Genomic DNA, 17,352 nt, shown 5'->3' with positions numbered 1-17,352 from the left:
GTTGAGAGGAGTCAGAGAGCTCTTTATAGTTCTTTATGCGTTGCATTAAAAGCTGACCACATCTTGTCCCTGATATCACTGCCTGGCATTATTTTATTACAAAAATTTTTACATGACATTGGGGAGGGGGGAATTTACAGCATTGGTAAAGAGGGCATTAACAGCACTATGCTGAAATATGACCCTAGGGATATCCTTTTATTCCCTGGTATTTCACTGGTATAGGAAGTTGGGCAACTGTTCTAATGGGGAAAAAAGTGGTAAAAGGCAAAAAGCTGTGCTCATGTAATGTTTGCTTGTGAGACCTTTTTAGTAAAAGCTTTTGTCATGTTTAAAACAAAAATACAAACTTTTTAATTAACAATTTTGTTATCTTTTCTTTTTTGGCAGATGAGAGTAGGAATTCATTCTGGCTCTGTCCTCGCTGGTGTTGTCGGAGTGAGAATGCCACGCTATTGTCTTTTCGGAAACAACGTCACATTGGCCAGCAAGTTTGAATCAGGGAGTCACCCTCGACGTATTAATGTCAGTCCAACAACATACCAGTAAGTATTAATATGCAGAATGTGTGTCCAAATACCATGGTACCTATAATCTCTATAAAACAATTAACGTGATATCCTTTATCGACTAATTCATTTGATTACTTAAAGAAAACTAAATTTTATTTAGTTTAGTTTTATAGTTTATTTTATTTTTTTAAATTTAATATTGAAGCAATACAAAAGCTAAAACGAAGGATGCAGGGAGGGGGGATAAACGGCTCAGTAATTTTAATTACTTTTAGAAAGCTGTACCTTGACCTAAACAAGTGATGAATTGCTATGTTATTGGGAATCATTGGAAATATTTATTGTAGTAGTAGCTTGAAAAATTGCACCTTTTGTCTGAATTCCTCAGGGAAAATAGCAGTGCACATCTCAGTGTATGGGGTGCCTAGGCACTCCTGTGTCTACAACTCTCTTAGCTGTATTCCTGCAGTGTGGGAACTAAGACATATCTGCACTTTTGACTGCTATTCTCGGGAGATATTAAGAAAGGCTTTGCAATATCTCTACTGTGCTGCTCTCAGTTCTCCTTGCTGGAGGATTTGATGGAGGATGTCTTGCCTCCACCAATATCCCCCCCTCACAGTTTTTTAAAAAGTCAACAGGACAGTAATAGGAAGATCATCTAGCTCTACGTAATCGCATGCAATATGAGTTACATGAGTTGTGGCCATCCAGTGGCTGAACAGGATCGATGTCTCCTTAAAAGTCTGCCGTGGAGCCGGTGGTGAAGATGGCGCCTTCTTCCAATGGAGTGATGAAAGCTCCTGGACTTGTCATTGCTGCACAGTGGCTGCGCACAGGTAAGTATGTGCCATAGTCAGATAGTATGCACAGTATGGCAGAAGCTCACCAACCACCAACAAGTTTAGTTCCTTCTAATAGTAGCAGTGTTTGGAAGATCGGTTGTCTACCCCAAAACCAATGGAGAGGTTGCCTGCAGGAGCAAGGAATAATATAAGTACCCCACTGCTTTACACGCCCTTAAACTAAAGTAGAACTTACCTCTCAGTATACAAGGAAAAAGAACACAAAATGTAAGCCTAACTTAAGTTCACCCTATAGAGTTTTTTCGGAGAGAGTGGTGGGGACAGTTTCTCACCAGGGGGATATTTCAGAACTTATTTCTTAAGGTAATAAGCTAAGTTGCTCCCAAATTGTTTTGTGTATGCCCAGTAGAGTGTAAACCCCCTGCTCATTCCTGGCTCATTCAAAATAGAGAGAATGGCATCAGGGACAATGCAACTCATAATCTCCAAAAAAAGTCAAAGACGATTGGAGCAGGGTACCAATCAATGACAGTGGTGGACCTGCTAGAGATGGAAGATGGTATACCTATAGTAGGTAAGTATGCTGTATGTGCAAGCATGTTCTGCCACCCCCTTCAAGCTGTCTAATTTTAAATTATTAGCCAAATGTAAGATCTGTACAAATTGCTTGGGTCCCCTTTGTATTCACCTACTGTTAATAAAATGTTATATTTATACTTACGTCTTCTCTATCTTCTAAATTGCTTGGAAAAATGGGGCGGAGCAAATCTGTTGTAAAGACAAACTAGTCCTTTACAAGAATATCTTCTTGTGAGATTCACAGTGCTTTGTTTTCTCAGGATCTCACTGAGTTATAGATCATCTTTTACTAGGCACTGGAAGTGGAAAAACAGGGGTTAGGTAAGTGCAAAGCCTAACTTTTAACAGACACATTTTGCACCTACTAATAGAAGGAAATTTGTGAAGAGGGAGGGGGTTTGGAGAGTTGAAGCGGACTTTGCATTTCACAGCACTATGTTCTGCTGCTAACTAGTAGAAACTTTATAGTTTGATACCTTCAGTGTGTTCATATGGGTATATACAAGAGTTATTGCTTATATTATATAAAAAATGATAATTTAGCTTAAATCTAAGTGTGCTGGATTTGACCTCCAGTTTAGCACTGATGCAAGTTATTAGTACCAGGATTACAGTGGTACTAGAGATAAATATATTGTATAGAGTAGAGTGTGGGAATACAAGGGGTCCATCTCCCGCTTTGGCTTAGGAGCAGAGGTGTATCCACGGAGAGATAACAAGCATTCCTCCTGAGGTTGGTTCAGGTTTAGAGATATGGGATAATTGAATTACCCACTCTAGAGGATCTATCTGGACTTGGAACCTGAGCAGGGGGTTTAAACTGAGAAAAGCTAAATATAGCTCATCACTGTAAAAACTGAGAATGATTAAAAGTGACTCAAGAAAAATTGAAGATTTAATTCTTGACCTTTTGGAGGGCAGACGTGAGGAGCAAGAAGATGATGAAAGCAAAGGATATCATGGTAGAGAGAAACTCTAAACAGTTAAATACAGATATTATATACACATATACTGTATTTGCAAAGTCAATTATATTGATACCTAAATGTCCAGGGCAAGTTTAGCTTCTATATATATTTTTCTTTTTTTGTATTCACTATTTTGTTTTTAGAATCTCAAATCTTGCACAACAATAAAAGTCCTTTTTATTGTTTTCTATTTTTTAAACTAATTTAATATTATTAATATTGTATCTGCATCTAACAATTATATTACAATATTAAACACATGGCAGAACAAATAACCACCATGGTGTCTGTGGTCAACTGCAAGCTAAATGCTTTTTGCAACCCTGCATCCTACATGTACTCGTTGTGTCAGATCACACAAATGGGAACCACTTTTCTTGAGGAATCATGGTGTCAGGGACTGAGAGCAAGCAGCCAACACTTTCTGTAGAGTGTAAGATCTTAGGATTTCCATTACCATGTAACTCATGGGATGGTGCTTGTATTAAAATTATCTTGACATGCATCAACCTACATCAGTGTTTCTCAACCAGGTTCCTCCAGAGTTTGCTGGGGGTTCTTTGTGAAATTGGCAAATTATGCCTCTTATGTCACATACTACTGACACCAATAATCTATCTATCTGTAAGGTTTGAATTTTTCCTTCTGGCTAGCAATGCAGGAGGAATTCTTCCCACAGATCACCACACTAATGTACTGTGAGCTGTGGACATAACAATTTTAGTATGGGCAGCATGGTGGCTTAGAAGTCAGCCTTTGCAGCGTTAGGCCCCAGGTTTGAGTCTTGGCCAATGGTAAAGCGTTGTGTAATTGATGTACATTTTTAAGTGTAATTAGCCATATGGCCAATAGACTTTCTGTAGAAAAGCACTTTCCCCCAGAAATGAATTTCTCAGAAAATGTATTACTCATCCCTGGTAAAAACTCACAAGTACATTAGTAGAGTGTAAGAAGAAGTTCACAAAGCAATTTGTCAGTAAAATTTTCAAACAATATAATAAACAATATAAATTTAGAAACATACGACAGCTTTTTCTGATTACCATGTCATGGTTGAGCAAATCTAAACCAGTAAAAAAAGGCAGTGATAGAATAGTAGCTTCCTAGTAGTTATGTCAATTACCAGGCATGGTTTACACAGACACAAATTTTGGATGCTGTCAAGTTGTTACCGGTATATTGGACACATCCCCAATGCAATGAAAAGTAACAAAGAGTGATCAATTATTTTAATAAATGTACTGCTTTCTATCTAAATCCCAATCTGGCTTTTTTTAATCAGACTTGGACCAGAGTTTTCTGATTAAGGGCTCCACTTTAAAGGCTCAAAGCTTTACCTGATACGTGATCAAAATGATCTATGTTGTAATGTCTCATGAGAAGAACTTTTTAATAGATGAACAATGAATGTTCAAACTGAGAAGCCACCAAAGCAAAGCATTCATCCTAATTGAAAGTAATGTCTGTTAGTGATATAAATGTTCAGCTCAGCTGGAATTCAGTTGAAGAATTTTACTTCATAAAAATTTTAGGACAGTTATCCACATTCCTACTGTTTCGAACGTGTTCTCCAGTTCGAGACGTTTCCAATGAACTTGTCTCTCCATCATCTTTCAGCTCTACAGGACTTGATTGAAGAGATTAAGTGGAGAGCTCTACTAAAACAATCAATTCTTATCAAGTGTAAGCAGTAGACTAGAACGCTTGATGCTTTTCTAAAACACTCCACTGTTCCTAAATCATTTAATGAGAAAATATATAACAGTCCACATTGTTTGTCTATAAACTGCCAAATTCTGGATCTTGAGAGGCACTTGCTTTTTTTACAAGTTATTTTATGGAAGAGTAAAAGGGCAAATGCAATACAATCATCTGGCACAGTTCAAGGAAGCAGGCAGCAGGGACGTCTCAACATGTATTTTGTGTAGCAAGCAAGACCTAACAGCTGTTTCTGCAGAACAGCGCCACATAAACATAAGTGGCCAAACAGTGTACTACAGTCCCTGTATTGAAAATGCGATCCGAAATTCATGCTGGAAAACTGAAGGACCGGATTATCGTTGGCTGGATTTTCAATTGTCAACTGTATGTTTTTTTTCTGTTCCAATTTGGAAATATTATAATTAGGTTTTAAAATGATAGCCCCAGGACACTGACATTTTATTTAAACCACAGATATTCCAGGTTTATAGCATTCTCAGATAAAACCACCAACTGGACAATTCCAGCTCCTTCTTAGACAGGTCTACCTACCTTTAGGTTTTTCTAAACTGCATCATGCTGTCATCATTCCAGGAAGTGTTACCATAGAAAATTACAGACGATGCCTGACACCATTTTTACTTCTTATCTATCAATATGATCTCCATAGGTATTAAACATAGATTGTTATTGTTATCTTATCCAAAGGTAGGATCATTCTAACACTAAGTGAAACAGCCAAACTTTTTTAATGGCGATCACGCCATAAAGTAAGCCATCAAGTGTCACTAGTGTATCAGATTCTCAGATGAAACAGTATGGGACAGCATAGAGAAGGCTCAGCACCCCAGTCAGGTACTTTCTGCCATCTGTGCCCTATTTGATAGATTTCCCTTTATGTCCAGTCTGGTAGATCCAGCAAGAAGTAACAGGAAATTTATCATAAGAAAGGTATATTTTGAAAAGCCCTATCACATTCATTTCCAAAGGCAAATCTAGAAGGTTAATTCACCTTGTTGCCATTCTGTTCTTGCATCCTCCTCCTTGACTGCTGTGCACCCCTAATGTAAATGAGCAGGTGCCCCGCACAAGACTTATGCTAACTCACAGCATTATGCGTTATATGGGCGTTAGGGGACCCACACTATTGCACCAACAAACGTGTGCACACACATGACAAGTGTGCACTTATAGGGGATATTTCAGTCTCTTCAGATAGGGCAAAAGTTGCTGGATGCAGCATTTTTTTCGCGCCATCTTATTACACGGCTCTGTACAAAGTCCATAGTCATGTCACTAGCTGTCCCTCAAAGGGGTTCACAATCTAATGTCCCTACTATAGTCATATGTCTTTATTACAGCCTAAGGTCAATTTTGGAGGGAAGCCAATTAACCTAACTGCATGGTTTTTTTTGTGATGTGGAAGGAAATCAGAGTACCGGGAGGAAACCCCTTGCAAACACGGGGGGAAACTGCAAACTCCATGCAGTTAATGTCCTGGCCGAGATGCAACCTGGGTCCTAGCGCTGCAAAGGCCAGAGCACTTAACATTGAGCCACTGTGGTGCCCATGCTTAGCATGTTAACCTAATATTCTGTATAGCATTTGATTTTCTGGATTCTTACCTTGGCCTGACTTGAAGTCTGCTTCCGATTGCCACCTGTCCTGACAGCAACCTGTTGAATAATGTTGTCCCTGCTCGCCATGTTCCCAGTCTGCCTACCACCAGCTTGGCCAGCTATCTGTATACTGAAGCCGTCCAATCCCACTAACCTCTGGTGGGTAGAGCCTGGGGGCCTCAACCTGGTGAATTCAATGCAGCAAAGTAGTTCAGTGTTTAATAGGGTTACTGGCCCGATGTACAGGGGTACAGGGAGGGGTACATCACCCCTTGGGGTACATCACCCCTTACATCACCCGCAAGGGGTACATCACCCCTTGCGGGGTGCTCTGGTAAAAAGAGCAGGAGTCACTTATTGCCTTGCAGGTAATCCTGTGTCACCAGCTTGGAGGTGGCCTGAAAAAAACACCTAACAGGGAGACAGATAAATATAACAACCTCTCTAAAGAAACAAAAATTTAATATACTATCAGCCTCTTTAAACATCCTATGCAGATACCGCTGGGCGCTGATTTCAATCCTCATGTACAGTGAGGGAAAGAAGTATTTGATCTCCTGCTGATTTTGTACGTTTGCCCTCTGACAAAGAAATGACCAGTCTATAATTGTAGGGTGGTTTATTGTAGCTGTGAGAGACGGAATAACAACAAAAGAACCCTCAAAAACCCAGTGCTCAAAAGTCAAAGCTTGATGTGCATTGTAATGAGTGAAATAAGTATTTGATCCCCTATCAACCAGTCTGGAGACTGGCTAGGCCACTCCAGGACCTTCATGTGCTTTTTCTTGAGCCACTTCGTCATTAACTGATCGGTCAACTGCCTTGTTGGAAGTCTGGTTGAATGTGTATTTGTGCCAAATCCCCCAAACTTTTGTGGTGAGTTCTGCTGGTTCCGGGAAGTTAGTGCTATTTCTTGGGGGGAGTATTTTGTATTTGGTTTGCAAAGGACAGGTTTGGCTAAATGTTGGACAATATTTAATTTTCGATGCTGCTGTCCTTTGGGTTCCATTCTTTCTCCTAATGGCCCTGATTTATTACAGCTCTCCAAGCCTGGATAGGATACACTTTCATCAGTGAAGCTGGGTGGTTCAGCAAACCATGGAATGGATCTGGTTTAGGATTCAAAACATTTGCTAGCAAATAGCAAATACATTTGAAGAAATCCATTCCAAGTTTGCTAAATCACCCAGCTTTACTGATAAAAGTGTATCCTCTCCAGCCTTGGAGAGCTGTAATAAATCAGGCCCAATGTATCATGGTTGGTGTAAAAAGATGTTATCAAACATATGAAAAATGTATGCAAACCTCTATTCCTCTTTATAAAACAGTTCATCCATACATGGAACAGGATTATATGGGTGTTCCAAGAACTGAGGTTATTGATTTCTAGACACCAGAAGGATTCAGACATTCATCCTCCAACGGTGAATATCCAGGATGTTTTTATTACGATTGGTAGGTTTGAAGCAATACAGTGCTTACAAAGAGAGCTATATAGAGAGGAAAAGATGATTATATTTTCAGAAGACCTTGCTTTCACTATCCTTGTTTCCACAATTGCTGATATTACAGATAATTACAGCACTTCTCCAAAAGCTTGATTCTAATATTTTCTTTGCTGTGTTAATTGCTCTTTTTATTGCACTGGAAAAAAAAGCCATTTTGCCCACTAGCTATGTATGATAGTAATCATTGAATTACGCTGATTGGAGATAGACAAGAAAATGTTTCTCAGTTTCAAATACTTTATGGTTAGTTTCCATTGTAAGCTCCAGCTGCAGGTATACATAAACTATTTCTATTTTCTTTGCACGGGTTATAGACCTACTCGTCTGTTTTGTGGACGCATTACAGGTGCTCTCCCTTACCTTGGAATCATTCTTATCCCTAAAAGGGAAGAATAAATAAATAATAAATTAATAAGACCCCACAAGTGCAGAAAAAAATCTCTTTTAATTTGACATTACTAAAGTTATTTAAACACTCTAGATAATTGTTTCCTTGGGTGAACTACTATGGTGTGTACAGCTTTCCTAAGGTTGGATCACTAAATAACTGAGCAAAAATGGTGGAGGAATGTAGCGGGGTGCCTCCTGTTCATCCTTCCCCCTTCCCTCTCAGATAATCTGAGACTTCTGCATCTGACAGGTATTTTGGCCCACTCTTCCAGGAAAAATGACTCCTCTGTCAGGTATGAAGGATTCTTTCTCCAGACTGCATTTGTCAGTACCCATAGACTTTTAATACAGTTTAAGTCAAAGCTCACAGAAGGCTATATTATAATAGTTCCATGTTTTGTTCTTAGCCATTTCTGGGTTTGTGTTTTGGGTCACTGCCGTGTTGGAAGATCCATGACCTGTGGCTGGGATAGTGCTTTCTGACACTAGGCAGTATGTTTCACTCCAGAATGTCTTGATAGTCTTGAGATATCATAATTGCTGCAGAGACTTAAGACATTCTGTGCAGACACAGTGAAAAGGCAGCCCTAAACACAACTATAACCTAACTAAGCAGAACATAACTGATCCTCCTCCATGTTTCACAGTAGGTACAATTTCCTTTAAAAGCTTCATTTTTTTCACCTATGAACATAGAGCTGATGTGACTTTCCTAAAAAAAAGCTCCAGTTTTTTCTTATCTATATCAAAATACATTCTGTTGTAATCATTGTGGCTTGTTAACAAATGTGGTTTGTTAAATTTTAACAAATTCTAGTCTGTTTTTTGGTTTTTAAACAATGGGCTCCTCATGGGGCTTTTTCTAAAAGGACTTCTATTATCTGTAGATTGGAGACATGTGTGATGCTAATTACCAAAAACAGCTAGTTACTTTTCTTCTTTTTATGTTCTTTTGTAAGGGCATGAACAAATGTATCCAGGCCATTTTGAAGGATTAGGAAAACTTTATTTCTTTTTATTTGTTTACATTTTTATCCTCAGAGGTTATGTTTCAAATAATTTTATTACTTAATCTTCTGAAAGTTTAAATTTCAAATTTAGGCTTTGTGATCAACAGGAGCTATGATAAGATCCCAGGCACTAATACTGTCAGACCTTGTCACTTAGCAGAAGGCTGATCCTTTTATTAAAGTGAGCAAATATGGCTGCCACCATACATATATGAATCACTATGTAGAAACAAAAACACAACACACACTTAGAGGGGTATAAATATCTGCAATTTCAAATGTTCCTTTAGATTTCTCAACCAAGACCCAGAACAAGTATGTACTAAATGATGGTTGAATAATGACTAAATGTAAAAAAGCAGAAGCCAAGCATCTAGCACGTCCAAAAAGTAATGCCTGCATTGGTTCATTTCTTGCTTTTTACGATAGTCTTTTATGCCATTGTGTATTCAGGGCGTGATTCTTCATACAAATATTGGCATATTTTGGATAGATGAGATTATACTTTAAATCCCAAACTATGACCTTGAAATATTGGCAAATATTTTATTCTTATAATTATGTTTACTCTATTAATGCATTCCCAGGTGCCAACAAGAGAAAATTGAATGTGATCCTGCATATTAGATAAAATACTGCAAGTACTTTATTTTGAAACTGCTTCAGTGTTTGATATATATTTAACTAGATTTACAATCATGTATCTGGAGGATACATATTGAGTATGGCTCTTCAGTACAAGTAAATAGGGTTCCTGCACAAAAAGAACCTCACAGATGTGTTTACTTTGGGGAAAGGCCACATAGAAAGGCCACATTGAGAAGATCACTGGAAGGTAAGTAGCTAGGGTAATGCAACCAAGTGGGCTCTCTCAGAGGGGTGGTGGGAATGAATGGACGTACTACAAAGTGCAGTTGTCCTACAAAACATGGTAATAATATATAGTGGATCTAAGGTAATATTAAGGTAGGGTCTATTCCTAGTACACAGTAAATATATAAATATATATATATATATATATATATATATATATATATATATATGTGTATATATGATGCTATAGTTTTATACTACATGGCCAAAGGATTGTGAACACCTTAACATCACATCTTGTTGCAAGTGTCCTGATCTGCTAATGTTGTTTGAAATGTTTTTCTTTGTTAGGTTAGGCTTGTTGTTTGGGCATTTAATGACCATATGTGGATTTTGTGTTCCATGCAGGCTTTTAAAAGGGGAGGAATCTTTTCACTTCGTTCCCCGATCACGTGAGGAGCTTCCAGACAACTTTCCAAAAGAAATCTCGGGAATCTGCTATTTCTTGGAGTTGAACAATGGTCAGAAACAGCCAAAGCAGCCCTTGACCTCTGTCAGAATGAGGAAGGTTTCCTACAACATTGGCACTATGTATCTTAGGGAGACGAGTGTATGAAACCTCCTATAAATTCTAGACTCTTTTCAAAAAGAAAAGCACAAACCCTTAAGTGGGTCAAGACAGGAGTGTAGAGGATCTTTCTGTGCCATAAAATTGCAACGGACCACAGCAGATAGATCTCTACAACAAGCCAGGCAATAATTCTTTTATTTGGTGGTGAGTGACACTTGTCCAGAAAAAAAACAGTTTTTGTTACAGAGAGGGTCAAGCCCAGAGGTTACCGTCCTTGATGTGTCCATTTGAACAATACACCATTTCAGTCCAAAAGAAACATAATCTAGAAGTCAACAAAAAAGTCCTAATAAATAAAGAATGGACTTGCTCATTTTGGTTTATATATGTTAGCGTGTTTGTACCCATGAGTTAACCATCTGCTTGTAGATCCATAAGAATGGTTGGCCAAGTCCAAGTGAAGATTGGATAGCCCAACTCAAGCGTGCTGTGCCAATGTCAGTTAAGTGACCTGTATTTACATAATGATCATTCCACTTTCATGCAAAACCACAGGCTGATTGCCAGCATAACTGTACTACTCTACAAATTTAACCAATTTATAATATTATAGTTACGTGCAATTTATACTCTGTTGTCAAGCCACTTTTGAACCATATGATCCTCTTCATTGTGGAGATTTTTGCTTTGTTGTTTTAATTTGCTTATTTTTTCTTTCTTACCTGTATAACCAGACTTTTATCAGCATGTGTATCAAAAATATATATTTTACTTCTGTCAAGCTCTGTTAAACTTAGTATGTGACATCACTTAAATGTAAGCCGTAAGAAACTAACTGACCGCCATAGCATCTGAATGTAATTTTTAAATAATATTATATTATAAACAGGAAAAAACATTTTATGACCATTTCTATTGAAATATTTAACCATTCATTAGTTCCATAGATGTATATAACTTTAGGAAGGGACATTTTTAAAATTTCAGAATTGTGAATTACATAATTTCACCCAAATTGTTAGTATTTCAGGTGATTTATGACATGTTGTATTTATCAAACTATTCTACAGTGGGTGGGGGAAAACAGCCATGCCAAGATCAAAGAACGGGCTTTTCTTCTATCACTAATGAAAATGTACTGTATACTCACACCCAATAACAGCATATAGCAAAAATAAACTAATTTTACAAACCTAACAGCCATCATCCTTTGAATATATGGGGAAATCTGTTTAGATAAACAATAGTAGTAATTGCTGTAGGTGTAATGTACTATTGGATGTGGAGATTATCTTTTGAGATTTAATTACCTTTTCAAACGCATTTACAAATGGATTTATTAGTAAGGCAATACAGTTGGTAACAATATGTAATAGCTCATCGAAGCCAATCACATCTGGTCCTGACTGGGCCAGTACTTACTTATCCAGTCAGCACGGACCTATAACTTATATACCTCTGATGCTGGGTAAGTCCAGCATGGCTACCAGGTGTCAGTGGTTCTCTGGATGCCATACTTTCCAGTTTGTCTAGATCTGGAACTGGGTATTTTCCAGCAAGTGGGAGATTTCCTAAGTAGGGATTGTTAAAAAGTGATATAGATATATATATATAAACAACTTTGCAGTATGGAAAAAGAGGAGGTCTGCAAAAACAGGAGGAAGGAGAAAGCAAAGGAAGGTTAAGAGAGATCAGCATAATTTTGGAATGGTAGAAAGGTGTGGGGTTCAGGGGGCTGGCATTGGGGTGATGAACAGATGGTGTATTGAAGAACAGAAGGGGAAGAGGAGGTATGCGGGGAAGCAACATGCAAGAAAGGCAACAGTAGGAATTAGGAAGAAAGCGGAATGGGAAGTGGTGGCAGTAGAATAAAATACAATAAACTCAGAAGATGAAAATAAAAGCAGGAAATGGAAAGGAGAAAAGTACAGGTAGTCCCTGAGTTGAGGACATCCGACATATGGACGACTCCTAGATACGAATGTTTCCCTGTTTGTTCTTGTGAAGGACGAAGGCTTGATGGGGATGGGGACGGTTTGCATGACTTGAAGAAAAAATCTTTTGCTGTTCTGCAAGTTTTTGTAAGTCATTAATGACTAAAGGCAAACTGTGCAGTTTCTTTTTGCATATCAAAGCACAGATTGCTCCAGAAGGTAATGAATGTCTAGGCTCCATGAACTTTTTTGTGCTTTGTTTGTGATTAACTCACAGTGGGGATTTTATACAGTAACTGACATCTCACTGCCTAATAATATCGGTATGTTGAGATAAACATCTGTCCTAATTGCATTTATTAAAATAATGTACATGTTCCGACTTACATACAAATTCAACTTAAGAACAAACCTACAGTCCCTATCTCCTATGTAACCTGGGGACTACCTGTAATGGAGTAAACATAGTAGAAAAAAAGTTTGGGAGAGGCTGAGGAGCTGCAGTGGGGAATAAAAGAAGCTGGTTTCCGGAAGCCAAACCAGGCAATGGTAAAAAACAAATAAAACAGCAGGAAAAAAAAATTGGAGTAGGAAACATGAATGTGATAGGTGGATGTACAGTAGTATGTTTAAATATCTTACTTTTATTGGAAGTTAATGTAAAACTTTGAGAATTGTTGGATTATAGCAGCAGGAACTATGACATGGGACTGCTGATTGGTTACTATGGCTTTACAGCATTTTGCACGTTGCCCTTTGATTTCAATAAAACACCCTAAGGGAAGTTGTCCTTCCTACTTGAGGGTGTCAGTTTTTGTAGAAGAGGGAAGGCCTGGATGGGATGTTTAATCAAGATATGGATGTGTATGGGAGAGGCTTAACCTTAAATGTAGATATGCTTAAAATATCCTGATTTAATATTTCATAATTTAGGTAGATATAAGAATGTGGTTGTAGACCTGCAGCAGATAAGGAGTTGACTATTTGCTATGTCTCTGCTGTGCAGTATGAACAGAGTGTACCACCCCCACACAACACACAATCTTAAAACTTACACTGGCTGAAAACCTGACAATTTTATACGCACTACTTATTTGTATTTTCCCAAAGTGCTTGTAAATTATTTCTGAAGTGCAGGTCATTAATATTGCACAGTTGCATACCATTTACCAATCTCTATGGTGCATTATAAATAAAATTACTCATTGATAGTAAAGTGCAGAAATTGTCCAGGTCCATACCTTTGTGAGTTTGAATAATTACTTTTGTTTTTATTTTTCTGTCAAATTTCAAAATTCAAAACATTTTTTAACCAACTTTAAAGATTGCAATATCAAAGATTTATTAGTATATACTATATCATTCTTATTGTGTACAACTGAAATACCTAAAGAATGTCACAAGTATGGTATTATTTGAAGAGCTATCACCTCGATGAATCTTAAATGCTTGGAACCTGTAGTCTTCCAGATAAAGATTTTTAAAATCTTATAGTATATGTAAATTAAATGTCTTACCCCATTCCTTTCCTGTTCTTCTTTTCTTCATTAAACTGTGTAGCAGCACCTCTCCGAATGACTTAAAATGGACACATTTTTGTACTCTGTGATACAGCTGATGGAAATCAAGGAAAAGATCCATTCTTCATCTAAGTCGGTGTTTCTCAGTAAGGCTCTGTGGACTCCTAGGGTTCCTCCAGAGATTGATAGGGGTTCCTTGAACAATGAGCAGTTTTGGAATCTCCGCTCAGCTTATAAGATTCCAGTTATCTTTTTGGCTATCTGTAAGGCCAGCAATGTAAGAGGAGTTCTTCCCGCTGACCACCACACTAATGTACTGTGAGCTTTTGATATAATAATTATAGAAGGGGTTCCCTGAAAACCTGAAAGTTATTTTAAGAGTTGAACCATGTTAAGGCTGAAAAACACTGATCTAAGATTTACCCATGTTGAGCACTGTGTATAAACTATATGGAGAAGATAAAATTGATATGACATTGCAGATTAGATACATCTCATCTCCTTTCTGGTTTTCATAATTTTTTTGAGTATGTAATTCCTAATTCAAAAATCCTTACATTATTGACCATAGAACATAGTAAGGGAATTTTTCTGCAGATAACTGTAACAGTCTCTGCATTCTGCCCATTCTGAAAGGTATTCATATATTTTGGCCATATAGATAAGTGTGATGGTCAGGTGCCTACTAGAGATGAGAGAGCAAGATTGTTAAACTCGCTCTCCCAAGGAATTTGGCCGTTCTCGCTTACCAGTCAAGCGTCATCAGGATTTTCCTTTCCTCAGCCATTCAGAGAGCACTAGAGGTTTTGAATGGGGGGACTTGTCCCCATTTAACCACTAGTGCCAGGGATCGCACAATGACATGAGGATTCCTAGGGCAGCATAAATTAATGCAGCTCCGGGAATCCTCGTGTCAGTGTGCGATCCCTGGCTAAATAACCCCAAGTGCCCGGAGATCGCACACAGGATGATTCATTCATGCAGCCCTGGGAATCCTCCTGTAATGATTTCCTGGAATTTCTGATGGGTCTGATCGGATCGCCGAAAGTTTGCGGGACCATTGAAAGTTCAAGGAAATTTTCACGAGAATGCCATCCCTAGTGTCTACCAACTTTTGTCATATTGGTATACCAGACTTATCTAATAAAACAGTGGAACTAGCAAAGTAAAATACAGTGACATCGGAGTTACATTGGATGGGCCGTTCTCGCTTACCAAACATGTGAGCGAAAACAGCCTGTGTAAATTGGGCTCAAATCAAATTTTGGGCCGAGATCAAATTTTTTGGGACCTGCAAGAGCAATCAGGGTAGCAGAGCTGAGAGCTCCGCTCCCCTATTTGCTCTTGCAGCCCTGTAGTATGTGTTCTTGGATAGAGATTCTCTATCCAAGAACACAAGAGTCCCGCAGCTGTATGCAGTATTCCCACGACTGCATTGCTTGTAATGATTTCCTCGATCTTCCGATGGGTCTGCAAAATAGGTACGCCAAAATTTCGTTGACCCATCGAAAGTTGAAGGAAATTTTCGGGAGAATGTCAGAGGCATTCTCGCTCATCCCTACTCATGTAGACAAGTACTAGTTTTCAACAAAGCCTTATACATCCAAATGCACTTAAATGTGACAAATGCACATATTTCTGCTAAATGCATTTGTTTAGTAATGACCATGATTTTAAATTTCTTTTTAATAACTGTCAATGTTTGTTACAATTTGATTGCATTCAGACTGTTGACGGGAATGGACAAGAGTCAAAGTAAGCATTGCATTTGATTTTGGCTTTTTGTACATTTGGATGATTTCGAAAGCTGCTAAAATAGAAGAGAATAGATAATGTTGCATACCAAAAAGTGAAGCCAAGCAAAGCAAATGAAATCATAAGCAGAGTAAAGGTTAGCCATTCAAACCAGTAAAATCCAAAAATCAGAGAGGCCAAAAACCACAGAGAAGAGGAGGGGGTGCTTATTAAACACAACTGTGAAACATGGACATACAAGGAGTCGTGTTGCTGATTCAAAGTTTGAAAAAGTTGAAATTTAGAAGGAGAGATGATGTTGCGACTTATTTGCTTCAGGGCTTACAGCCATATACCTGCTTATAACTCTCTACTGTGCAAATCACTGATTTGGAAGCCAAACCAATGGTTTAATAACTTGTAAAATTGTTCCAGTCAGTATGACCAAGTAGTGAAACAACATTGACAACATTGCAGCTCGAGCCTGTATACTAAGTCAGCAACCACGGCTCCCATACTTCCCGTTAAGCAAAAAATTGGAAAAACAAAAAGACAAATAAATTACTTTTTAATATATGTTTGTCCCAATTATTCACCTTCACTTCCCGTGCTGCCATTATCCCGTAATAGTTTTATGTACAACGCAATATTCAGCCAGGCTGTGTAAGAACAAAATAAAAAGTGCACAAACCTCCAGCAACTAATCAGATTGTAGCTTACAAAATCAGGCCAATATTGTTTGGCTGTTATCAGTCTCTGCACTTAGGTCATCATCACTGTGCTTTGCTGAATACACATTAAAGTATTAGTCTGTGACTTTTTATATATTTTAAAAATGAAACAGAAATAAAACACTCAGTAAGCACAGCAAGTTCATATTACTGACGCTGGCTACTAGGCTATAACGAATAATATAATTTGTTATTGAATAACATTTACTTTGTAATGTTTTATGTTAGCTTTATTACATGTACCATAAATGTCATTACTGTATATATTTCGATTACATCTATCTAGGCACTTTAAAGCTTCAATGGATGTATAATTAAGATTATTTAAGATTTTATTAGATAAATGTTAGTCTTATCAGTAGTTTAAAGAAAAAAATGTCATTTCTTTTTTTTCTGTTAATCAAAGATAATTGCCAAGAGGTGACCAAAATTTCTAATTTTGGTGGAGAATATAGAGTCTAGTGTTTTTAAACATGCACTAAAATATCAATGAATGTAACCATTTATTAACATGAATAAAAGTGAAGATATATGGTTCATAACTTTATACTCGTTTCTGTTATTTTATATAAATTACATGTACGATTTTATTTTGGTGAATCAAAATGTATAATGTTCTGGAGATGATAGAACATAACCGTTACCACTAATGTGTAATTAAAATACACAATAAATATAAATCTGCAAGATAAGTTAAAGCTATCCAGGCATTGGGGCTTTTCTGTACCCACTGAAAAAAAAACTTTCATTTACTGTATCCCTTTTTTCCTCTAGAGCAGTGGTCACCAACCTTTTTGGACCTACAGACCACTAAACTTGCATGCACGGGGAGCCGTGTGACACAGAAACTTCCCCCAGAGTGACGTCATGATGCCAGAACCCGCCTACTCTTCCATTGCAAGTCTGAGCCTGCAATGGGAGAGTGGACAGGTTGTGTCCAGAAACACAACGCGCCC

At 37.8% G+C, this 17,352-nt stretch overlaps 1 protein-coding gene across 1 annotated transcript in view; it reads left to right on the top strand.

The window, feature by feature from the left end:
* Positions 1 to 16,943, top strand: part of GUCY1A2 (guanylate cyclase 1 soluble subunit alpha 2) — a 126,965-nt gene extending 110,022 nt beyond the window's left edge. The window contains exons 7-8 of the mRNA XM_072403147.1: positions 391 to 545; positions 10,315 to 16,943. Of these exons, the coding sequence (XP_072259248.1) occupies positions 391 to 545; positions 10,315 to 10,522 (363 nt within the window). The 3' untranslated portion in view covers positions 10,523 to 16,943. The remainder of the gene's footprint in view (positions 1 to 390; positions 546 to 10,314) is intronic.
* The last annotated feature ends 409 nt before the right edge of the window (positions 16,944 to 17,352 follow it).

This window comes from Pyxicephalus adspersus, chromosome 1, assembly GCF_032062135.1.
Source record: "Pyxicephalus adspersus chromosome 1, UCB_Pads_2.0, whole genome shotgun sequence".
Lineage (NCBI taxonomy): Eukaryota > Metazoa > Chordata > Amphibia > Anura > Pyxicephalidae > Pyxicephalus > Pyxicephalus adspersus.
The sequence above is the reverse complement of the archived record's forward strand: the minus strand, read 5'-3'. Positions and strand labels throughout refer to the sequence as shown.